The sequence below is a fragment of the Salvia miltiorrhiza genome, chromosome 6 (genome assembly GCF_028751815.1).
Source record: "Salvia miltiorrhiza cultivar Shanhuang (shh) chromosome 6, IMPLAD_Smil_shh, whole genome shotgun sequence".
NCBI classification, from domain to species: domain Eukaryota; kingdom Viridiplantae; phylum Streptophyta; class Magnoliopsida; order Lamiales; family Lamiaceae; genus Salvia; species Salvia miltiorrhiza.
The window spans coordinates 44,794,220-44,819,810 of record NC_080392.1 but is presented as its reverse complement, the minus strand read 5'-3'; the positions used below and the strand labels follow the sequence as shown (position 1 = coordinate 44,819,810).

The 25,591-nt window shown below is 34.8% G+C and overlaps 3 protein-coding genes across 4 annotated transcripts; 2 read left to right on the top strand and 1 right to left on the bottom strand.

Moving 5' to 3' along the window:
* The first annotated feature begins 4,426 nt into the window (after positions 1-4,426).
* On the top strand, positions 4,427-6,833 carry LOC130989904 (NAC domain-containing protein 104-like). The gene is made up of 3 exons (XM_057914064.1): positions 4,427-4,876; positions 5,962-6,188; positions 6,403-6,833. The coding sequence occupies exons 1-3, from the start codon at positions 4,714-4,716 to the stop codon at positions 6,565-6,567; spliced, it is 555 nt and encodes a 184-aa protein (XP_057770047.1). The 5' UTR covers positions 4,427-4,713; the 3' UTR covers positions 6,568-6,833.
* Positions 6,834-7,807: 974 nt separating this feature from the next.
* LOC130989902 (tubby-like F-box protein 5) lies at positions 7,808-11,409 on the top strand. 2 transcript variants are annotated; one of them, XM_057914061.1, is made up of 5 exons: positions 7,808-8,069; positions 8,471-8,837; positions 8,938-9,025; positions 10,419-10,548; positions 10,628-11,409. In XM_057914061.1, the coding sequence occupies exons 2-5, from the start codon at positions 8,496-8,498 to the stop codon at positions 11,289-11,291; spliced, it is 1,224 nt and encodes a 407-aa protein (XP_057770044.1). In that variant the 5' UTR covers positions 7,808-8,069; positions 8,471-8,495; the 3' UTR covers positions 11,292-11,409. The 2 variants fall into 2 exon arrangements, with proteins under 2 accessions (XP_057770044.1, XP_057770045.1); XM_057914062.1 differs by having other exon boundaries at positions 7,843-8,069; positions 8,478-8,837.
* A 1,096-nt stretch (positions 11,410-12,505) lies between these two features.
* LOC130989903 (protein LPA3) lies at positions 12,506-15,844 on the bottom strand. Its single transcript, XM_057914063.1, has 9 exons — positions 15,595-15,844; positions 15,362-15,496; positions 14,311-14,358; positions 14,155-14,194; positions 13,975-14,075; positions 13,369-13,561; positions 13,199-13,297; positions 13,008-13,125; positions 12,506-12,715 (listed from the first exon to the last, which is right to left on the bottom strand). The coding sequence occupies exons 1-9, from the start codon at positions 15,652-15,654 to the stop codon at positions 12,595-12,597; spliced, it is 915 nt and encodes a 304-aa protein (XP_057770046.1). The 5' UTR covers positions 15,655-15,844; the 3' UTR covers positions 12,506-12,594.
* Between the last annotated feature and the right edge of the window lie 9,747 nt (positions 15,845-25,591).

The window sequence follows — 25,591 nt, the reverse complement described above, 5'->3', positions numbered from 1 at the left end:
GATATTTTTACTTGTTATAATACGAACAAAGGGTTCTCTCTTCATGTTTTCTTCAAGGGAATATATATAGATTGGATCATGTCATCATGACATAGATGTTAGCAAACATTAAACGAAATAAATTTATAGATGTTATATTAGTCTCATATCTGGCACTTTAATTTATATAAAATCCCAAAATATATTGATTTAAAAGAAAATTCAAAAGAAATACTCCTTCCGTCCCTTGAGCAGTATCCCTTGAAGCTTGAGCAGTATCCCTTTTTGAGTTGTCCTGCGAGGCTTGAGTTAGCACTTTCCTTATATAGTAAAAGTTTTTTCCTTTACAATTTTTCACTTTTTCACCCATTACATTTAACACGCAAAATACTAACTCTTTAAAATCCGTATCGAAAAGAAATTGCTCAAATTTCGCGGGATGGAGAGAGTATTTAAAATATGAGGCTCAAAATGTGACATTTGCGAGAAATTGTTTGGACGTGGCATGCAACGACAAGTAGCAGAGCTGCATGTACTATTTTTTATGTTGACACAACTCTGGAAAAGTAATTACAACACAACATAAAATGATGCAAACTTTTACACCTTTTTATGCCACAAATCACTTTGCTCAATCATGAATTTACTTTGCTTTTCAAATATCTTCTGATTTTGATCATTTCATGGTTATATCTGGACTCGTTGACTCTTTATAGTAATTCTTTTTCAGAAATTTAATAGATATATATTATCTAGCTATCAGAATATAGTTCTTCGTCCGAACAATATTTAATTATTTCAAGACTTTGCAATCTGATGAATATAATGTTTATCATAATTAGCAATTTAAACTTTGTCAAACAATAGAAATCCTAGCTAATTGCCCACTTGTTTAATAAACGTGTTAAATTTAGTAGTTGAATGATTAAAATCCTAAAAGAAAAATGAATCGAACCAAGCGAACTGGATCGAACCGACCCGGCCGTACGTATGATCGAATGTATATGAGAATTTGCTAATTTATTAACCGACAAACGTAGTAATAAGATGTGTGGAGTGACCGCTAAGACACTCAAAGACTCTCAGGTTGGAGCGAAGAATATTATTTTGGAAACTCACCCAAATATCAGTGCGTAAACTATAATTAATTAATTTAAACCCTCAAGTTTTTTTAGCTCCACACTTCTTTTTCCTTTTCTTCTAACCTATGCACACACGTAATGTTTTCATTTTGCCACACAACAAAGAAAAGTAAAAATTTGCTGCTTTAATATATCAATAGAAAAAAAAAAGTAGTAATACAAGAATGGTATCTTATCTAGCTAGTTACATAAAGTTATTTAACTAACACCTTATCTTAACACAACAATAATCATGAATTTTTTTAAAGGGTGGAGACGATGACCAATGTAAACAATTCATGGGGATATTGGAGAATTGCGTGTATTAATAGAATGATTAATCATAGTTTTAACAATATATCTTGAGAACAATATTATTATTTCAACAAATTATATTTTATTTAATCATCTCGGTACAATGATAATATATATAGATATCAATTTGCTTTCGACTAGCCAATGAAATCTAGTTCAAGTGGTAAAACTGAGGCGTCCAAATACTCTCATTTGTGAGAGGTCCTGGGTTCTCAATCCCATCTAGGGTTGTCTATGATTTCGTAAGCTTATAATCCAGTTTGTATACTCTGGTGTTGTAAAGTTTCCTCTGGTGAAGTTGCCAGAGCAGAGAAATCGCGCCGCTGCCTTCGCCAGAGGAATTGGTCTTCTGCCAGAGCAGAGAGATCGCGCCGCTGCCTTCGCCAGAGGAATCGGTCTTCTGCCAGAGCAGAGAAATCGCGCCACTGCCAGAATCAGAGCCGAGGCATATCAGAGTCAGAGTTGCCAAGGCAGACTCAACACTTCAGAGACAGAGTCAAAGTTTCCTTTGCAGAGCTAAAAGTTATAACTGTTTTGCATAACGGTTTCTTTGATGGTTGTTTACAGCTCGTTATTTTCAAAGCTTGCTATATAATGAGCAATTGGGTGTCTAATGTAGTAGCACCAGTCAACACTTGTAATACCTTGTAAAATTCTCAGTTCGCGAATCAATAATAGAAGCTCCCTTTCTTGGTCCCGTGAATGTAGGGTTTCAGCTCGAACCACGTAAATCTTTTGTGTTCATCGCAATTTCTTCGTCGATTTTCTTTACATCTAGATACAGGTAGATTTTCTACCGTTGTGTGGTGTAGAGGTTCCGTCTACATACGAGTTGCTGTTGCTTATTTGATTAAAAAAAAATTGCTCTCGACTAATATTCAGAATGAGACATTGTTTTATATAATACGGCTTCATGAGTATGTACAAACTAGACGCACATTTTTTTTCTAAATAATTGTCTTTTTTTTTGGCATTTCCATTAAGATTTGAGTGAAAAAAAAATAAAAAAGTGAAACAATGAGTATAATTTTTAAATAAAAATCAAAACACACTCAAAAGCACAAGGACAATAATTGGATTAAATCCTAAATTATTTTACTTGTTCCAAAAATATCCTAAACTTTCAATAATTAATATCAATAAAATACTCAAATTATTAATTTGTACTGAAAATATCCTCACTATCATAATTATGCAATTTCAATTCGAGAAGATACAAAAATAGGTGAGTGGAGAATTATTATTATTATTATTATTATTATTGTTGTTGTTCTTCTTCTTCTTCTTCTTCTTCTTCTTCTTCTTCATGCAACCAATCTAAATAAATAGAATATTACTAGTGCAACATTAGGAGAATTTTTTGTTTTGTGAGATTGATTGCAGTTACAAATAATAATAATAATAATAATAATAATAATAATAATAATAATAATAATAATAATAATAATAATAATAATAATAATTACATTATTTTAATGAGATTTTTTTCAAATAATTGGAAAAATTTGACTTTAGAGTCAATTCTATCAAGAAAATATTTTGAGTCAACCATGTTAAAAAAAAATCTAAACTAAAAACTTTATATCTCATTTTTTTTTCCTTCGTTCTATTTTGACCAATACATAGTTTCAAATTAAATTAACACACAAATATTTAAGAAGAACACATACATTAGTAGGTTCAAGAAACTGAACTCACTTTTCTATATTCTTTAACAACTGTCAGCTTTTCTCATCTCACTCTCAGCTGCAACTTTAATTTCCACACACTTTGCATCCCTAGAATTCCAAACTGCAACCAAAATATAAGTCTCAATCAAAAAATCTAATCCATTAAGCAACTTCCCTTTCCAGCTGTTACTTATTTACTTCACCATCAAATCCCTTCACCTATAATCTAGCTAATTTAAGCATGCCATATCTCCACTACATCACTGTGGTAATTTATTTTGAATATGCATCACCATATAAATATATTTAAAATTTCACTTTTTTGAAACACATACTGACAGTTAACAGCACGAAAAATTCAGCACAATGGTGCCACGATAGTTGCTAAAATGATCAACCACCGCAATAATTCAGACATTCAAAGATAATTAATTTGTTTCTCATATTTACTTTTGTTTGTTTTTCTTGCAATAGACAGCCAAATTACAATATATACAGGGAAGCGTTCCAATGAGATCTTAAGGATATTTACATAGAGAACGATTTTTTTTTTACTTGGATACGAATCTTGGGGGAGCAAAAATTTTACCAATTTTTTTAATATCGTTATTCATCAATATATACTACCTTATTCAACACCATACAATGTCTTATTCATTGTACTCATGATCTCACGAAAAATAGCAATCTTACTGAAATGCACCCCTATATATATATATATATATATATATATATATATATATATGGAGATGTTCAAATAATTTTCACCAAGTAAAGTAAGAACGAAAAACCATTTTTAGCCCTTCGATTATTAAAATTTATGATGGATGCATCATCTTGACGGATGAATGCTGTAAATTTACCAGCGGAATTTGTACGACATGTAGTTTTAGTGATTCTCAAGTTCAATTCTTACAAAAATTATAGTTTTCATTACAATATATCACACCTTAATATATATATATATATATATATATATATATATATATATATATATATATGATCAAGTGAGAACTACATCTTTTTGTGAGAATGAGGCACCAATCACAGCCCTTTATTTGGACGTGAACAACGATTGTTCATGTGCGAACTGATAAACAAATACATAAAATACATGAACAACGATGTTCATGGAGAACCATGAACAAATACATAAAATACACGAACATAAGCACATAAACAACGATATTTCATGACTTAATGTTGAACAATCGTTGTTCATGTCCAAATAAAGGGCTGTGATTAATTCCTCATTCTCACAAAAAGACGTAGTTCTCACTTGATCTCATCCCTCTATATATATATCTATATATATATATAGGTTTGCTGAGTTATGTCATAGATGTTGCTTTAGAGATAAAACATGTCTACTTATCCCAAATACAACCAAAAAAGCACAACAGTTGAAGGCAATAACTTAACTTTTTTTTTTAAATTTATAGCAGCTAGCCGTCTTTGAATTCTCAGGTATAATCTATGTTGCCCTATTCCAATCATGCTTATATCCCTACCTCCTTTATTCACCTCTCTAAATTTCTCCTTATAAGTATCCCACTCTCTCTCTCTCTTACATATACAATATACAGACAACTTCCTCTCTCTATCTTTTCTTGATTGTTTTGTGTGTTATGGCAGAAGTGAAAATGGTTTTACCGCCAGGGTTTCAGTTCGATCCTACCGATGAAGAGTTGATCGTTAGCTTCCTAAATCGAAGGGCTGCAAATTTACCATGCTACCCTAACATTATCCCTGACCTTGATAGCTACACAGCTCACCCTTGGGGGCTTCATGGTAAATTAATTTCCACTCTTTTATCCCTTATTGTTTCATTTTATATACACAGGATCATCTCTCCCATTTTTACTGTCCAACTCTATCTTCCTTTTTCAATTTATTATGTTTCAGTATCATTTGAAGATAATTAAAACTAGGAATAAGGTAAATTTTTTCTCATCAAATTTTCTACTTTCTAAAAGCTATCAACTTTGATTCATGATTTTTTGTAGTACTGATGTGAAACTAAAGATTATGACAAGACATCATCTTTAGTTTAATTTAAAATTTATGAAAAAATGAATTTGAAACGAAGAAATATGATCACTTAAAATATTAAAAAAAAAATCTATCTCTAATGTTGAACATCATTTTAATTTTGGTTATTATGTTGTTTTCATTTATTGGTGGAAAAATAAGCGGTTGTCATTTTTTTTCTTTCAAAAAGTTTACATGATGTTTAACTATAAACTATTTTAATTTTACATACATTTCAGTTATAATAGTTTTTAATACAATTAAGGAGAAGAAGATTATATTGATTCATTTTAGAACTTTTAATTTTAAAAGTAATTTTTTTAAATGAAGTTTTTACTAATTTTAATATGATCAAATGAATTTCAAATATTATATAGATTTATTATACACTATTTCATATCAAATACTAACATAAATTATTTTTTGTTACCAATTAATTTAACTCAGAAATAATGATATTTTAACATTTTTACATAATTTAAAAATAATAAAACATATCACGGTGGAACTAATCAATCACTAATTCAATTATAGTTTATCATTTTTTATAATTATTTTCTAATTTTTGAAATAATCATTAATTACTAATATTAATTGACCCAAAGTTGAGATACATAATTTGTTAAAATTTTAATTTTTAATAATAAATATTAACTAAGATTCATTACTAGTTTTTTTTTTAATATTTGTAATAAATATTTATAAAATAATAAAATTAATAGTTGGATACGATGAAACACAATAAATTATGGGATCGATAGAGGTTTAGATGATCCTATTTTTTATTTATATCTTTTTCTTTAACTTTATTTGTTTGAAATTTAGACTGTGTTTTATATATTTAGAGAGGGCGTTTCGGAGTAAAACGGAGTGGTATTTCTTTAGTGAGTTGAAGCAAAATCGAGCTACAGAAAAAGGGTTTTGGAAGGAGACTGGATTGAGTGAAGCCATCTTCACTAGCAATGGAGATGAAGTTGGCATCAAGAATTTTCTTGTTTTTTGTGGCGATGGAGTTCATACTAATTGGATCATGGAGGAATACCGATCTACTACTTCTCAAACTCAATTACGAGTAAGAATATTTGATTAAATTATTAGTAATTATATTCAACTATATATATTGATTTATAAATTTAAATTTAACGACGGAAGTAAGATGCCGTCGTTAACGCAGCCATTTTCTAAACGGGAATTTTCTCGTCGTTAATTTTCGCCACTGTTCAAGCTATTTTTTGTAGTGTTATGAATAAATTTGTTCCTAATTAATTAAATTAATTGTTATATAGGGCTTGAATGAGTGGGTGATATGTCGAGTTCGTGAAGGGAAGCTGTTTGATTGTGAAGAGAAGATAAGCTGTGATGATGATGGAGTAGAGCTCTCCTATCTTGATGAAGTATTCTTCTCCATGGATGGCAATGATCAAGATGATGAGATCACTTTTCCAACATAGTTACTATATTATATTTATTAATTTCCCTAATTTTTAGAGCATATATACATGGTATACATCGAGTTTGACACCTTTTATCAAAGCTTGCTACTTTTATATGTTAATATTTACATATATATAAATAAATAGAAACAATACATGCATGTAATTATAGGACACCTATTTTGTGGTTTTGAGATTGTATAGGGGTTGGTTATATATGTAAGCTGCTCCATTACATGTAATTATACGACACTTATACACAATTTTGTTGGTTTGAGATTGTATAGGGGTTGGTTATATTTATGTATAATTAGTTTTATCTTATATAATCATAAATCAATTTCTTGTTCGCATTCTTGAAAGGTAAATGCATACGAAGTTTAATGTGGTTAAGAGAAATCTCCATGGACCTAATAAACATGTGAATTCACGTAACTTTAGAATCCTTGTTTTATAAATGCAAGTTAGCTGGTCAGTTTGGTAACCTTAAACTGATCCACGTGTTAACTATCCGTGATCGGATTCTACATTAGCTTTTAGACTACTAACACTTTGTACCTTACTTTACTTGCATATACTTCTTACAAACACACCTAGCATCTTGGAAAAATTCGGCGATCGCTCAGTCGGTCGCCGAGTGTTCACTATTGCACACAGTTTTCTTGTTTGATTATATCTTTCTCGTTTGAATTTTGATTTTCAATTCGATTGCGCCTACGAACTTATATCGAGTTGATATTTAACTTTCATTCAAATCATTTTTCTTAAATAAGGCTCACTATTTCTAAAAATTTCTCCAAACTACGAACAAATATCACATTCCATAAGATAAATCAATTGCTTTATCCACTTTTTCGGCGAAATATGTGAATGTAATTCACTACTCTTTTTCTTTTCTACTCTTTAGGGCAAAATCAGTTAATGTCTCAATCCAAAAAAGAAAATAGTTTACTTTATATACTCTTTCTATCTATCTTCTCATTTACTTTATCTCTCTCTGTCCTCATTTTTTTCTTCTTCTCTTGTTTTATTTATATTTTCTTAATTTACGTGTTTCATTATTTTATGACGTTATTATTGGGACAAATTGAATATTATTTTATGGAGCGAAGAGATTATTTCTTAAGTTGATCCATATTTCTAAATTTACTAATTTTACGTTAAATTTATTTATTTATTTATGTAATTTATCAAAAAAGAAATATTTTTTTATTTAATATTGTTAATTAAAAAAAAAATTACTATGAGAGAGAGAGAGTAATTTAAAGGCGTGGGAAATTAGCAGCCGCGGAGAAGCTCTCTCTTTCCTTTCCTGTACTAAAAAGTCACAGTTATTTTTCTGCGGAAGCTCTCTTTTGGCTCTGCTGGCCGAGGCAAAGTAGCGGCGGCGGTGCAATGTTGACGGCGGCGGTATGAGCAAAATGCCAGTGGTTTCGGTAGCTGATCTGGGGCCCGCATTGCCCATCCACTTCTGATCTGATTCTGTACCTCGATCCCTCAATTTTCAAAGCTTCTCTCAGGTTTGGTATCAGTGTGAAAACCTTTTTTAGTTTTATTTTGAAAAAAACTGGATCTTTTACCGTTTAATTCTATACATTTTGGGAGATGGGAAGTTCCTTTGTTTCTAATGTTATAGCATCTCGATTTACTAACTTTCAACATGGATTAAAGAAGGAAAAAAATAAAATAAAAAAAGGTTCTTGGTTGGTGTGTCTAACTTTGCTTTTTATTCGTCTTACCACTAATATACTACTTTCATCTAGAAAATGGCGGAGTTTGATATGAATTTTTGGTTGTATCATTAACTAAATGAAGAGGAAAATGAGGAATTACTTAGATTTTAGCATCTCTCCTATTGAAAATTGCCTTCCTGTCTTCCTAGTCTAAGTTTTGTGACCTAAACTCGGATTCGTGTATGAAGAGATTAGGCAGCGTGATCCATTGAAATGTCATTCAAGAGCATTATAAAGGAGCTGAAAGATGGAATCGGCAGCATGTCTAGGAGAGGTGCTGAGGGGAAGCACTGGCGAAATCGGACCAGATCGTTTGTAGCTCCTGATATGGCTACGCATTCTACACCGAGTGAGCAAGGGCAGTGGGCGAGTTTACCCCCGGAATTGCTGTTGGATATCATCAGGAGAGTCGAAGAGAGCGAGACGGCTTGGCCTGCTAGGACAGTCGTCGTGTTTTGTGCATCAGTCTGTAGATCGTGGAGGGATGTTACCAAGGAGATTGTAAAAACTCTTGAGGAATGTGGGAGGCTCACCTTTCCCATTTCATTGAAGCAGGTAGTTTGGTTAATCAATTTTGATGTCATGTATTCGGTGTTTTTGGGTTGATTGTTACTCCAAGCAGTTTATCTCATTTGTGTCTCTTCGTGGCTATTAGCCGGGGCCCCGAGATGCTCCTATCCAATGCTATATCAAGAGGGATAGGACGACTTCCACATACCGCTTATATTTTGGTCTTACCCCATGTAAGTTTTCTTGATTTGGTTAAGGAATTATCTCTATATGTTATGTTCTCAACATACATAGAAGCACCAATTATTTCTTCAGAGGTGATCCAACACGATTCACTACCGTTTATACGGTTTCAGCTGTAGGTGGTTTACATGTGAGTAGCAATTCATTGTTATTTTTACTTTGAATGTGGTATATTGTTCCCCTATTGTGTAAATGATGCTCTCGAGTTGTCTGTTTTTATTCTTGCGCCTGAGATTCTAAAGCACTGAGTTAATAATCATAATATCAATCAATATGATCCTTTATATATACGTTCTTTGTAACAGTGGTAGATCACATTCTTCTTAAAACTGAAATGGGGAATAAATGGCTTGCTATATTAATTTGTAGTATTCTAGGAAAGATTTCTAGTTATAATGATTTGTATATTTCTTATCAATAAGGAAAGGATATAAATCAGTTCTTGGCATATTTGCTGGCCGACGTGGGACTAAGTAGGAACTAATATGCTAAACTTGTTTATTGCAAACCGTTTCCATAGTGTCTAATTAATTTGATTCAATAAGTCTAGAATAATAGATAGTCCATGTTGCTTATCACTCATGAGAACAACTAGATAAGTTAAATTTGGAGCTTCACATGGATCTGAGGCCTGCAGCGGGGGAAAATGTCAGACTTTAGGTTTCAATGCTCATTGTTATTCATATTCTGATATTCATCGTGTTCACTTCTCTGTCTTATTACCCTGTTTGAGGGGAGACTTTCTTATGTGAAAATTAAAAATGATACTAATTTCAAGAAAATGTGTGTCTGTGTCCTTAATGTTGGGATTGATGCATCTGATGGACTTACGTATAATGCAAGTTGGAGATGGTATGATACTCATTTTTGCATCTTAATACGAGGTCAAGTGTATTATTGATATATAAATACTAGGAAGTGGTTGCTATGTTTACTCATGGTCTATATATCTTGATATTAAGTAGAAGATATAATGCACTATTATTTCCCTGATTGCTGTATACTAGAAAAGAAAATGACATTGCAAAAAAATAAAGCAACGCTTAGAAGCTAAATGTTGCTTAAGCAACAAAAAATATATGCTTCAACTAGGGTGTAAGTTATAATCCATTAGGGTGTTTACTTTGAATGGTTGATAAGCTGCATGATTGAGTATTTTTATGCTAAGATTAGGATTTCTCAAATCCCACCTTTTCAGTGGGATATGAATCGAGAAAAATTAGCTCAAATGATAGAAATAATTAAGGGCTTTGGGATATTTCAAAGTTTCAATCAATCCAAGTATCACGGGATTACCCTTACTGTTTTTATTTGTCAAAGCTAATCCTCAAAAGTAAATGCCCCCTAAAAAGCATGCTACTAATCTTCTCAATCCAATGGCAGCGGAGAACGAGCTTGATAAATTATTATTGGCAGCCAAAAAGATGAGAAGGGCGACGAGCACAGACTTTGTGATTTCTTTTGTTGCAGATGACTTCTCGCGAGCCAGCAACACATATGTTGGAAAACTCAGGCAAGCTCTCCCACACCGTTGTCATACCTAACTTCTCGTTTTGCTGAGTTCTCATTAGAATTGGATAGCCTCTGTTCAGGTCGAATTTTCTGGGGACCAAGTTCACCATATGCGATGGCCAAACACCAAGCGACGGTGCTGTTCGGCATGTAACCCGGCAGAGTCGCAGATTTAGTTCCAATCAAGTATCTCCGAAGCTCCCCGCATATAACTACAGTGTAGCCACACTTTCCTACGAACTGAATGTTCTTCGCACGAGAGGACCTAGAAGGATGAACTGTGTGATGAACTCGATTCCCGTCTCCTCCATTCAGGAGGGGGGCACTGCCCCGACACCTACATCATTCCCCCCATGTATGGAGGAGAGATCTTCCGACACAAAGGAGAAGGAACCGATGCTATCGTTTAGCTCTCCGAACCTCTCCATCTCACTGAAGCCAACTCCAAACACTGAACCCGCGCTGGTTCTTAAAAACAAGGCTCCGAGATGGCACGAGCAGTTGCAGTGCTGGTGCCTGAATTTCAAAGGCCGCGTGACAGTAGCATCGGTTAAAAATTTCCAGCTCGTGGCGGCTGTCGATCCTTCGGTTGATGTACTAGTTGCAGAGCAGGAAAAGGTAATTCTGCAGTTTGGAAAGATCGGAAAGGATATCTTCACCATGGATTACCGCTACCCTCTCTCTGCGTTTCAAGCTTTTGCGATTTGCTTGAGCAGCTTCGACACCAAACCGGCGTGCGAGTGAAGTTGAAAGGGGCCTCGGCTCATCGCTTTGGCTATCGTAGGCACATAATGTTGTTTAAAGTTGATATTTTGAATCACATTTTGGAGTTTAATACTAAAGTTTCCCTCATTAACTCTCATCGTTTATGTTTTATTTTATGTTCTCCACCAGATAATTACACGATCATTAAGGATAAATCATCATTAATTATTATCAAGGCTAATTTAGGTATAATTTTTTTATTAATATGTGAACAAGTTTAGATAGAGTTATCACTTACACATATAAATAGAGGGAGTAACATTTATTTCTATTAATTATATGAAAGTTGCTTTTTTTTTCCATTAAAAAATACTACATTGTCTCCGGGGCTAATTGAAATCGGTAGAATCGGCTCAGAATTGATCTGTGGTCAATGGTTCGGGCCCTAAATCATTGATAGATGGGTCGAATCGAAAGTAGAATCGCTCCTAACACGAGCCAGTTAAAGGTTGAAAATTTTGAACCGTCGAACCGGCGATGTGCTCTTCTTACTCTTCTTCGACTTCTTTAATTTTTTATGTGCTTTTATTGCTATTGCTCTGGTTAAGTTGCTCTATTGCTAAATTGCTCTTACCTATTGCCAAATTGCTCATGGCTCTTGTTAAATTGTTCTTACTATCAAAATCAAATTATCAATTAACCTCTACTTGTCCTACATCTCTTGTTATCAATTTATCGTTATGTCTTTATCTCGTGATAATTATAGAAGGTTTATCAATCTCGACTCCGAAGGCGAAGATGTGGTTGGTAGTACTCCAACCTATCCTCCTTCTCATTCACCATCAAGGAGAAGGCCCTCCTCACTTTGTGAGGCTGCCGAATACATGGGTGAGCAAGTTTCTCGGCGTTTGCAAAAAGAGAAGCATGCGCGGTATACACGTACTTTTCAAAGGGAAAAGGTCGATCAAACACAACATGATATTCACGAAATGGAGGAATCAGCTAGAGGCCGGTTGGTCTTTAGACTGTAGTAGTTTAGAAACTTTAGACTTTAGTTTACTCAGTCAATTTTGTAATTTAAAGATTGTAATTTATTCGTACATGTAAATCATAATTTTTTTTTTCACTTTGAAGGCATGGACCGGACCCTTCTCCCCTAATAAACGGGACGGTTAAGGTTCATCTTTCTCGTGAACCATGAACTGCCCGTTCAGGCCCGGAACCGACGATTTCGACCCGTGAACAACACTGCATTTGTCAACAGCCTTCTCAACAACATTAATTAATTCCCAGCTTCGATACATAAATCGATTAAAGGGTGGGAGAAATCATTAAATACATATCATGCTGAAGGAAGAATTTCCAAAGCAACTTCCTTGAGTGATGGCATCACTTCTTGTTGATGCACACATATGTATCCATTTCTCACTTTCCTTAGCACCCTCCATGGACCAGGGTAGCACCTGAAGACACACAGATTCCATTTACATATCAAGAAAATTAACACATTATAAGCAACACTTATATGACAAAAATAACCATGCATATTATAGCACATTTCTAGTAACTAGGATTTTCTCTCTACCTCACATTCCTAGTATATATATGAAGTTAACTATCCAAACACTTTCGCAACTTATAACTTTTTCGAGACATTAAATCTCGTAAAAAGTTGTTGGAGCTTATTCTTACGATAAGCTCAGCAAAACACCCTCTAAATCTGTCCAAGCTAGAAGAGGTAGAGAGAAACTGAACCTGAAGAGCACTCCTCCGTTTCGTCCTTTAAAGTTGTGAATATAATACACGGTCTCCATCTTCGGAAAAAATGACTGGGTGAGTGCAGCCAGTTTTGGATAAAAGAATGCCGGATAATCTTCAAGGTCGTCATGGAAAAAATCAAGAACAATAATATTTCAGTGAATAGTTAAAATGTGGACAAAGGATACAGCCTGATCTTATTCTATCTAACTCCCCATTGAAAATAATCAGCTTTCGCGACGTCTCCACCACAGCCTCTTTGTACAGTTCTTCCACCACCAGCATCTCTGCTTAGCAAACATATATATATAAGAATAATCTTGTACGAGGAAGAGGTGAATCAAACCTAAGAGCATACCGTTAACATTGAAATATGGATAGCCGACAAGGAAGAGTTCGTCGTCTGGCTTCACTCGGTCGGCCATTTTAACCTTGGACACGATGCCAAAATCTTGGAAGAATGATGGTATTGTTAAGTAGTCTAGTTTAAGAGAAGATCCTCCAAAAACTGTTTTTCTTGCAAATGCAACTTCATTAGCCTCAGGCAAGAACTGCAAGATTAGCTAGAGAGCTTCAAATATCAAAACTAGATTAGTTATAATCCAAATTGTGAATTTTTTTACCTTGAATATACCAACATTGCAAATATATTATGTACTTATCTTCGTTGTTCATTTAATAGACTGAGTCATCAACTGATGCTACGTGTACCGCGTGAACCTGATGTGGCATTGAAGGATTGAATGTGAATGTAATGACAGCGTTGCCAAATCAAATTTACGCGATACACATCAGTTTCAGTTGATCGAAATTTTTTAACTCTCAAGCAATGAACAACGAATATAAGTAAAATATTTACAATAAACATAAAAACACCCTTCTTAGATCAACATTTAAAGCAAGAATAAACGTATGGACAAATCAAAGAATCTGTATGGTATGTTAGATTTTGGAGAGACATTACAACTCTAGTCTTTGTGGTTTTCTGTGGACTAATGAGAAGGTCACAGTATTCCCGAATGAGTTGCAAGCTCCCCGTCATTTCTATGCCGCCTTCACCATCGCCTGCGACAAACAAGAAACGACTGCGACACAAGTTCTGAATATATATGAGAGCTGAGGCAAAATGAAACAAAACGAACACCTGGCACTGAGTCGAGACCCGAGGTAGGAAATTCTATTTCCTGTGGCAGAAACTTGTTGCTCACAAACTCTGAGAATTTTGAATGTGATAATATGTTCCATTTTTTTCTACTTACTGAGAAACAAAATGCAAAATGACAGACCAAGATTGACTGACCATCAGCTGCTTGTTGCTCTGTAGAGCCAGTTCAGTGGCTTCTTTAGCCTGTTCAAGATCAGAGCTCACTTAGGGATTCTTGTTGATCAAGATGCATATCACACATGGTGTATAATTTCTAATTTGTGTAGTGCATCCAATATCCATATGTCCATTAAGTTATAGATATGTGTGAGTGTAAGAAGTTGACATCATGATAGATATCATCTGCACATAAACTGCAAAGGATATATACAAAACTAAGATAAGCAACATGGTTTAAGACTGACAATGTCTTTCACTTGAGGTGCGTTTACGTTGATGGAAAAGCAGAGAAAAAATATGTTTTCACCCATTTTGCCACCATTTTCATATGTTTACTATGATGGAAAATTTTTATAAGAAAATGATAGATAAGTAAGAAAATGATAGATAAGAAAAGATGAGAAAATATTATATTTTTCTTCTTTTTCTATCATATGTTTACTAGAGATGAAAAGATGAGAAAATGTTGGAAAATATTTTCGGACCCCTACCATAGGATAATATTATCCAACATTAGAAAGAAAACGAGTGAAAAGGAACTGCCCGAGAAAATATTCCATCCTACTCGGAGAAAATATTTTCCATCATAGTAAACATATGGAAATGATGAAAAAGGGTGGTAATATATTTTTTCTCTCATTTTCCATCAAAGTAAAATCACCCTTGTATCCAAAAGACCATATCCTTATAAGGTAAAAGTCACCCCCCTTCCCCCATTGCATGCCACTATAAAATACTCATCTCTCTCTCAGCTGCAAACTTCCCAACGAGGAATTTCTAAAATGGATTGAAACTTTGAAATGTCCTTGATTATTTCTATCATTCAAGCTAATTTTACTTGATTCTTATACCATAGAAATTATGGGATTGAAGAAATCCTACTCAGATAAAAATACTCAATCATATATATAATCAATCCGACAAAGTAATGAAGATTGGAGAAATACTAGCTAACTAGTAATGAAGATATAAATACTCAATCATAAAAAGTAGTAAATGTTTAAAATATCATATAATTAATGCTTACTTGCTTAAGTAGTTCATCATAATCACTCGGAAACGGAGTTTCGAACTCCATGGGATTGCGGCTCTTCCCCGCAGCAGCTGCACGAAACTCCAAAGCCGCAACATTTCTTGAGGCAAAGCCTCCATAAGTAATGACCTGCATATATTTTCCCATCACATATAGATATAAAATCTCCCTAATTAAAAGAAAATATGAAAAGAAACAAGAAATAAATGTTTGAAGAATTCACTAACTCGTGGTATTGAAGGATATGGGAATGGAATCGGGAAGCAAGAAACGGTTAACAACGGCATATTTGAAGTGTAGAATTTCTAGTTGGGAGCTATACTTTCCATCATTTATTGAGGATAATATTTAGGTTGTGGACAGGGATTGAAATATAAAGCTGATTGATCTATGTATCTTCGTATCTCTTTGTGTGCGTGATTGATTTGTAGTTCTGTGGCGGAGCTACGATGGGCCACGGTCCCTTTGTGTTTTGTTTCTTGAGTTGTTTTTTTCGGTTTTTGTTGGGCTGTGTTAGTGACATTCTCGGATTGGGGGTGGTGGTTAGTCCGAAGCTCCTTATCTGGGTCGGTTGCTAGCATAGCTCGTTTTCTTTTGGCTGCATTATTTGGACGATCGTTAGTCCGAATTTTTTCGAATTCGGATTGACGATTAGTCCGAAACTCCTTATCTGGGTCGGTTGCTGGCATAGCTCAATTTATTTTGGCTACGTTTTTTGAATGATGGTTAGTTTGAAGCTCAGATTTTTCGGGAGCTGTAATGACCCGACTTTTAATTGAGGATTTAAAATCTTCTAATGACTGATTTAAGGATTTATTATGATAATTAGGGTTCGGCATCCATTAATAAAATACACTTATATGAATTTGATAATTTATATACGTGATGATTTATTTTTATTTTATTTTCAATGAGTGACACTCAAAATATATTTTGAGTCCATTAATTTATTGTGGAGGATTTAACACTGAAGTGTTAAATATGAATCTTTTATCGATTGTTTTACTTGAGCCCATGAGTTATTTAATTTATGTTAGAGGCAAGCTCAAGTGAATTTTATGCTTCAATGAGAATTAGGCTTATATATCTTAATGTGTTTATATGAGATTAAGCACATATGGTTCTCATTCATCCACATCCCTCTCATTCTTCTATTAAACCAATCACCAATACGTTCACAATTTTCTTCACCTACTACTTCACAATTTTCTTCACCTCTGAAGTCAATCTCCAAATAGAATTTTGCTTCTTTAAAACCTATTCCACTATCTCACCTCACCCATTCCCACCTCTGCAGCAAGTTTTATAAGGTAATAGAGTGAAGATTATTCATCTCATTCAATTCTTCTTCACAAAAATTCTAACTTATGCGATATATCAATTCTGCAGAGACAAGCAACATTCACCACCAATCCAAGGTTTTCCCCTATTTCATTTTACAGGGAACCAACGATCACCAATACGTTTACACATGTATTTTGAAACTGAAATTACATGAAGGATTAATATACATGAATGAATGTTTGTGTACAGTTTACAATTGATCATTTACAGTATTTGATTTATGCTCAAATCCTATTTGCTAAGTGTTCGACTGCATCTTGGCTTGAAACCCTGCTGTGTGTGTGTGTGAATCGAGGTTAGGGGGCGGCAGCCGCGGGGCTGCCGATGGTCAACGGAAGGCAGCGGAGCCTTGGCTCTGTTCTGCTAGAAAGGGGAAAGAGGAGAGGGTTTCAGCTTTTAATTAAAATGAAGAAGATGAGGAAAATAAAAAGGAAAAGAGAACAGGGAGTTAGGGTTTACCGATTTCAGGTGAGGCGGAGGTGGCTCCGACTGAGAAGAAGGATCAGGCGGCGGCGCACCACGGTGGGACGTCTGCTGTCTTGTTTCCGGCGGCGGCGCGGCTTACGCCGAGTCCGTGCGCGTATGAGAGTGTAGAGAGGGAGAGAGTCAGGGCGTGTAGAGAGAGAAATAGAAGAGATGGAGATAGAGATGGAGATGGCGGCCGTGTCGCCGGAGAGGAGAACCAGGCGGCGGCGCATCGTGGAAGGTGGCTGTCTGCCGCCTTGTTCCGGCTGTCTTGAGATAGAGAGATGAGCGATAGAGGCGAGAGGGATATAGGAGAAGCGAGGGGGAGAGTTCAGGGAGAGATGAGAGGAGCCGACGCCGGCCTCCGTCCGGCGGGCACCGCCGTTGAACGGCGGCGGCGGCGGACAGATCGTCCGAGAGAGAGAGGGAGGGATGATAGCGCATGTGTGTGTGTGCTGAAAATGTGTGTTAGTGTGTGTATTTTATTTAGGGTTGGTATGAGGTTGGGCCTTGGGCCTTATTGTTTTAATTAAATTTGGGCTTTGATTAATTGATGGGCCTGAGATATTAAAATCTGATGGGCCTCTGTCTATTGGGCTCGGCCCTTTTAAATAAAAAAGCTGATGGATTTTCATTTAAAAGTTTTGGGCCTTTGTTAATTTAAATGTTTGGGCTCTTGGTTAATAAAATATAATGGACCTAATTTATCTAATTAATTTGGGCTTATATCTATTTAAATTATTTGAGCTTTTAATTATTAAAATTAAATTGAGCTTGATTGATTTAACTATATATTAAACTTTAAATTAATTATTTAAATGGAGTTCATTTGTTTCAAGTATTTTTATAAGTTGACTTTAAAATAAAATATTTTGAGTTAAACTCTTATTTAATGAATTCTTTTCAAAATGCTTATTAATATGGTCTATTTGAGAAAGATTAAATTGTTTTAAGTATGAGAAAGCATGATCTATGATGACAAAATTTGTTTATGTAATATTATATGATTTGTTATTAAATGACGGAATATTTAACTTGATGGCGTGAGTAGAACGAGTTATGATTGATGCGCATGATGATGTTCAAATAAACGGTTTCGAACCTAAATGTTAGTTATGTGATAGATGTTTTGAGTTTAAGGTTTTGAACGAGACAAGATTAATATGGATGCTAGAACCCTAAAATCATTAAAGGAGATAGTTTAGTTTAGAGACCTATCTTCCTTTCTTACACGACTTTCTTCTCGAACTTATCGACTCTTCGTCAATAAAGGTCCAGACGGGAAGTGAAATCTAAAGAAGGAGGTAACTCTACGCCCCTAGTGGGAACGGAATGAGGTGGGCTTTCTTAAAACACGTATATAGAGATCCCCTGGATACAGGCCTCTTATACGAAATGAAATGAATGACATGATATAACTGTGATATTTCAAATGATGAATGATTATTATGAAATGAAATGTTTATGGAAATGATTAAATGATGAATGGTTCTTATGAAAGGAAAGGAAATGTTTATGAAATGATTGTCTGCCAAAAATGTTTATGTTTTATGTATGTATCCTATCTGTGTTGGTTCGCCAACTATAAAGGAAATCGAATTCGGACCCTACGCTAGACGAAGGTTTGCTAGTAAGGGTTAACGTGTACACTCATGGAGACTGTGTGTCGCTTGCGACCGGTCTTAGCGTCCGTGGAAGGAGGCCTCCTTCCCGGCGTGTAAAAGGAACAATATGGATCATATAAACTGAAAATGGGATGCGCATCCAACTTTATGAAATGAAAGAAAATGTTTAGTAAGCACAGGTCCTTCAAGTAAAACCCTGTGTGTTACTGTTGGCAGTACAATAAATGATATAAAATGTTATGTTTCCGGCATATGTTCACTGAGTATTTTTACTCAGCCCTGCATGTTGTTTTCCCTAATGTGTAGGTTGAGCGGATGATGGAATGGAGTGGAGTTGAGCGGATGTACCCTTGAGACGTAGAACAGTAATGTAACCTTGAGTATACATCTTCATATGTATAACTCACACGTATTTCCGCTGCAAGATACTCTGATTATGCTAATGTTTTATTTTAAGTATAATACTCTTTTGTTGGGTAATCCACTTCGACGGGCCTTCCCGAACAAACGTCTTGTATTTGCCCAAGTGATCAGTTATGATCCTAGTGTTATATAATAAATGTCTCTTTTCGTAAAATGTTTGATTGTTAAGTAAATGTCCCTTTCTTTCCCCGCTTCTTAATCTCCTTCCCGAGTCATAACCCCGGTTAAACCATCCTTAGGGATTGCGGGCTGTGACAGAGTGGTATCAGAGCAGTTCGTTTGCTCTGGACCCTAGAAGTTCCTTTTAAAGTAAAGCCTAGATCGAGTCACTAGACTTATATGGGTTCAAACGACACCGCTCAACACTCCATTGCATCACGCTCAATCAGGAAAAAGGTAACTGTAGTTTCAATCTTTTGATAGTGTTATGGTTTTAAACAGTTGCAAGGATGTGATTGTGAAACGCATGTTATGAATGAAATGTTGATGCTTTACCTTTTTATGGCAAAATTTGTGCATATTATGTTGATACGATTGTACGAATGAAAGGACATGAACACGTTTTCCAAGGAACATAGATTGCTATAAGTTACATGATCATAATTGAAAAAGAACATAGATTGATGGATCAATAGGATATTCATATATTCTAGATGCTTGATATGTTGAATGAGAAAAATGATTGAACACCTCGAGTGTTTTGGTTCTTCGGGAGACTGTAGTTTCGTTAAAACTCAAAGATAGACTGAAAAGGTACGTGCCACGATGATAGTAAGTCAACGAAAGGAGGCATGAGACAACTTCAAGATGGACGTTACACCACGAAGGTTTTTAAGCATAGTCTCTACGTTCGATAGTTCACACCTGACAGAACATCGAATTAACTTTGTTTCATGATGAGTTATAGAAAGAATATGGTTGGACTGTTACATTACTATGTTGTAATATATCTACTTATGGAAGAATGTTGAACGTTCGGAATATAAGTCTAAGAGATAGGACCCTATGCTTCAGCTATTAGCTTACTGTTACGAACTTAAGTTTTGTTATGTATAGTATGATGAGAATTTAGAAGACCCAGAATTACCAAGTTCGGGATGATGTTTCCCGTGTAACTGGGAAGTGATTATGTTGGACCTGGCCAGTCCACATGATCCAAATCTCAGTAGACGTCTTTTGGGTTTATAAACCCTGTATTTCAACTTCAGTTTAAAAATCAGATGGGTTCCCACTCGAGGTCATTTTGTTCGACCTGGTAGTTACTCCTTTCTACCCTCTGGTTATTTATTTGAGTCTCTTGAACAAATTTTCTGCAACACTTTATATCATTCGAGATTTGAGCCTTTGCAACTTTTGAGTTGTTCTAGTAGATTCTTTTGAGGTATACGACTAAGAAGTGTTAGTATATTGACTTAGTAAGTCACCCAAACTATAGCATGGTTAATTGACTTTCAGTTGTGTCTAAATTAGTTGAGATTAGTATTTCTCCTCTGATTATTATCGACCACTCCTTTTGTTAACAATTTATAGTACAAACCGTAAGGTTTGAGAATAAGGACTTGAGTTATTTTGTCTATGCTGATTTCACGATGGAATCATGGAAAAAGTGTTACACATGTGATATGAGAAAAGGAATGTATTGATGATCGTTTTTTTTTAAAAATAGAATGTCTGGTAGATGAGAAGCTAGAAACGAGATGAGGACAAAAATAAACCATTACGAAAGATGGATGAACTTTTTCTCGAGTAAAGCTTGTTATAGCTATGAAACCAATAATCCAGTTGAGGGTAAACTCTAGATTAAGACGATGAATAAAACCTTTGATTTTCTTTGTACCGCACAAGAAAGACTTCATGTGTTGCGTTCCAGTTGACTAGATCTACAGATTTTGGTGGGAGGCCAAAAGAAAAGCAATGACTCAAGAATGTGGTTAGCAAACTTGTCTTAGAAAGACTTTAAGACGGACACATATTACATATATTTTTTTTATATATCTGCGATAGGAGGAGAGAAACGAAAATGTTCAATCTAAAGCAAAACAGGATATCTATGACCGAGTATGACCACATTTGTTGCGACATGTTCATTATGCCCCACAATAGGTGGACACCAATGAAAAAAAAAAAAAAAAACTCCCGAAGAAGTTTCGCCTTGGCCTAAAGTATGAGATAAGAATGGCATTCGCCAACCACGGTGAGTTTACGTACTTTGAATTGCTCAACAAAACTCTAGACGCCAAGGTAGTTATGCTCGAGGATCAACCGACACAAATTCAAACTGAATAAAGTGATCAAGACATAAAAAAAAAAAAAAACTTTTCACCCATAGAAGGAACGACGATAGTAACACGTAGTTATATGAACCTGTAATCGAATGCAGGATCACTTAAGGTGGTAGCGAATAACTTGATGTTATACCAATATGGAACGTAGATGTAACCCTAAGAATGGACTGGTTAGCTGAGAACTATATGCTATGATTTATGCAATGAATGAGAAATCTCCTTCAAACCTCCAGGAATAGACGCTTTAAGTTTTCACGAGATTAGTATAAGGAGCGGATACCAGTTATTTCATACATACAAGCCATGAAGGTGATAAATAAGAAACATTACCAAGTTTTCCTTGTATATCTAAACGGAGGAGCTAGAACAGAAAGGACAGTCGAGGACGTAGAAATTATACGTGAATTTCATTATGATTATCCGGAGAACTTACCAAGACTGCCACCCAATAGATAAGTAGAATTTACCATCGACCTAGTACCAGGATCGACACGTGTATCAAAAGCATTGAACAAGATGACTCCAAAGGAATTGGAGAACCTAAAGATCCAATTGCAGAAACTACTAGACCTAAGTTAGATCATGTCTAGTGCATTCCCACCGGGAGCGCATATTTTGTATGTTATGAAGAAATATGGCACTTTGAAAAGGCGCACAGACAATAGAGCGTGGAACAAATTAATACTCAAGAATGAATATCATTTACTGAGGGTAGATGAATTATTTGACCAACTCAAGGATGCAAGTGTGTTTTTCCAAGATCGATTTTAGGATCGAGTATCATTAGCTAAAAGTCATACAAGAAAGTATACTCAAGACAAATTTTAGAATGGGTTATGACCACTACAAGTTTGTAGGTGTGCCATTCAGGCTAACAAATGCCCAAATATATTCATGGGCATCATTGATAGAGTATTCCACCTTCACCTCGATAAGTTTGTCTTAATGACTTCAAGAATGAAGATGAACATAAGGAACATTTAGGGACCATGTACACAAGTACTATTGGGTGAACGAATTTATGCCAAATCAGTAGGTGTGAGTTTTGCTCAAGAAAGTGGCATTTTCTGGAACATATTGAATGATTTGAGTTTATATATGTGTTTATATTTATTAAATATTGCACGTATAATTTACTTAGATTAATTTGAACACCAAGGTTCAAATTTGATGAAGGCCGTGAGTCATAAGGCCAGAGACGAGCGATGCTCGATTTTAATTGAGTTATTTTGAGCATGCCAATGTGTTTAGAATAATTAAAAATATTTGTATTTAAATTTTTGGAATTTATTTCCATTAAATACAAATTTTCTAACTATTCGATGATTTATTAAGTTGAGATATGTGGAGTATGTGAAGTCATGTAAGTGAACTAGCAGTGCATATGAGTTAATGCTATGTTAGTAAGACTATATGAATTATTTGAGTATTTATGAGATGAGCATGATTAGTAAGTTATTGAGTTTTTTTTGAATTGCATGAGAAATGCATATAAAATGGCTAAGTATGAGAAATTAGCATGGATTAGATTTATTATTTTAAATGAGATAAATAAATTAGAGAAGCATGATAATTAATTATAGTTGGAATTTAGTATTTAATTACAAAGTCCGAGATTTAATCGAGAACTATGAGCATGATAAATGGTTAAGATATAATTTATTATTTTGAGTTTGATATCGATTATGTGTCTAAATGGAGTGAGTGTGAGAGTTATGAATAACGCACATAAATGTTGGTATCTGACACTCGAACAATTGGTGTCGAGTATAAATGATAGTTTACTGATAAAGAGTTTTGATGATTTTGAATTGTAGTGCTAGAGATTCTAAAACCTGATAAGGAATTTGTAGTAGCTGATGAGACAAAGAGGATGGGTTGAACCCGTAAAGGATTATGATTTTGGTATTAACCATCACATGGACAAGACCAATGTAGTAGATGATACAGTGAGCCAGAATGCCTCGTCTAAGATATGATAAGATGATGATAGAAGTGATTAAACCACCCAGCTTGAGGAAAATGGTGGTAGATGCACGAAGGAAGGATGAGAAGTTACGAGTAAGAATAAGGATAAGAAATTTCAAGAATTACCACGAGGAATCAAATAATGCTATCTTCTTTGAAGGGAAGATATGCATCTCCATGACAATGAACTTAAGAATAAGATAAAGCCACGGCACCCTTATACTATCACCAGGAAGTACTAAGATGTATTAAGATCTAGAAAAAAAAAAAAAATTCTAGTTAGGAGGAATAAAACGAGATGTAACCTCATTTGTTGAAATATGTCTTGCGTGCTAGCAAGTGAAGGTTTTACAACATATCATATTGTTACTTTGAGTCTTCGAGCTCATAAAGTCAAGCTTAATGTCGTGTTTGGGACAAACCGAGCCCTTAACGAACCAATGAATTTCTTTGTCGAGATGGATTTTTCGAACCCTTCAGACTTAAGCAAAGGTTGTCACGAAAGGGGGCAGTGAATGCCCACATGACTCGAGATTCCATCGATGAATGAATAAAAGTTTATAACGGCGTTTTAGGCTGACTGCCTACATGCTCGAAATGGTTGGTCTCCTTACAAACTATTTAAGTTGCCTTAAGAATGCTTTAGATATATTAGTCATTATAGTTCCGCTTAAACGACATAGAAATTACTAATAAGGTATGTTGAAGACGACCGAGCTAAACCGGGGTGAAAGCTGAGAACATGTTTTTCCCACTCATTATGAGACATATAATATCAGTTATCAATCGACTATCGATAGGTTGCCAAATGAGGCGTTATACGCGAGGAAATATAGATCACCAATTTGTTGAGATGAAATGACTAGATGATTGAAATCATCCGTCAAAATTTGATAGTGAATAAAAGAAGGTCATGATTGACAGAGTCATATGTTGACAAATGACGAATTGATCTATGATGTGAAAGTGGGGAGATAATTTTCATAAAAGTTTCTCCATCAAGATGAATCGTTAGATTCGGTGTGAAAGGTAAACTCAAGCCACGTTTCATAGGACCATATGAATTACTAGAACGAATATGCCCTGTAGCCTACAGGTTGGCGTTGCCGCCAAGCCTTGGGAATATGCACAATGTATTCCACGTATCACAGTTAAGAAAGTATGTTTACGATTCAAAGCATGTAATCCATAGAGACGACATTGTCCTTAGTCCAGATATGAGTTATGAGGAAAGACCCGAATCTATCTTAGATCGGAAGGTTCAGATACTAAGGAATAAATCGATACCAATAGTCAAAGTCTTATGGAGACATCATGGTCAAGAAGAGGCGACATGGGAACCCGAGTCTACCATGAAAGAAAAGTACCCAGAGTTGTTTCCTGAGGTACAAATTTCGGGACGAAATTTCTTTTAAGGGGGATAGTATGTAATGACCCGACTTTTAATTGAGGATTTAAAATCTTCTAATGACTGATTTAAGGATTTATTATGATAATTAGGGTTCGGCATCCATTAATAAAATACACTTATATGAATTTGATAATTTATATACGTGATGATTTATTTTTATTTTATTTTCAATGAGTGACACTCAAAATATATTTTGAGTCCATTAATTTATTGTGGAGGATTTAACACTGAAGTGTTAAATATGAATCTTTTATCGATTGTTTTACTTGAGCCCATGAGTTATTTAATTTATGTTAGAGGCAAGCTCAAGTGAATTTTATGCTTCAATGAGAATTAGGCTTATATATCTTAATGTGTTTATATGAGATTAAGCACATATGGTTCTCATTCATCCACATCCCTCTCATTCTTCTATTAAACCAATCACCAATACGTTCACAATTTTCTTCACCTACTACTTCACAATTTTCTTCACCTCTGAAGTCAATCTCCAAATAGAATTTTGCTTCTTTAAAACCTATTCCACTATCTCACCTCACCCATTCCCACCTCTGCAGCAAGTTTTATAAGGTAATAGAGTGAAGATTATTCATCTCATTCAATTCTTCTTCACAAAAATTCTAACTTATGCGATATATCAATTCTGCAGAGACAAGCAACATTCACCACCAATCCAAGGTTTTCCCCTATTTCATTTTACAGG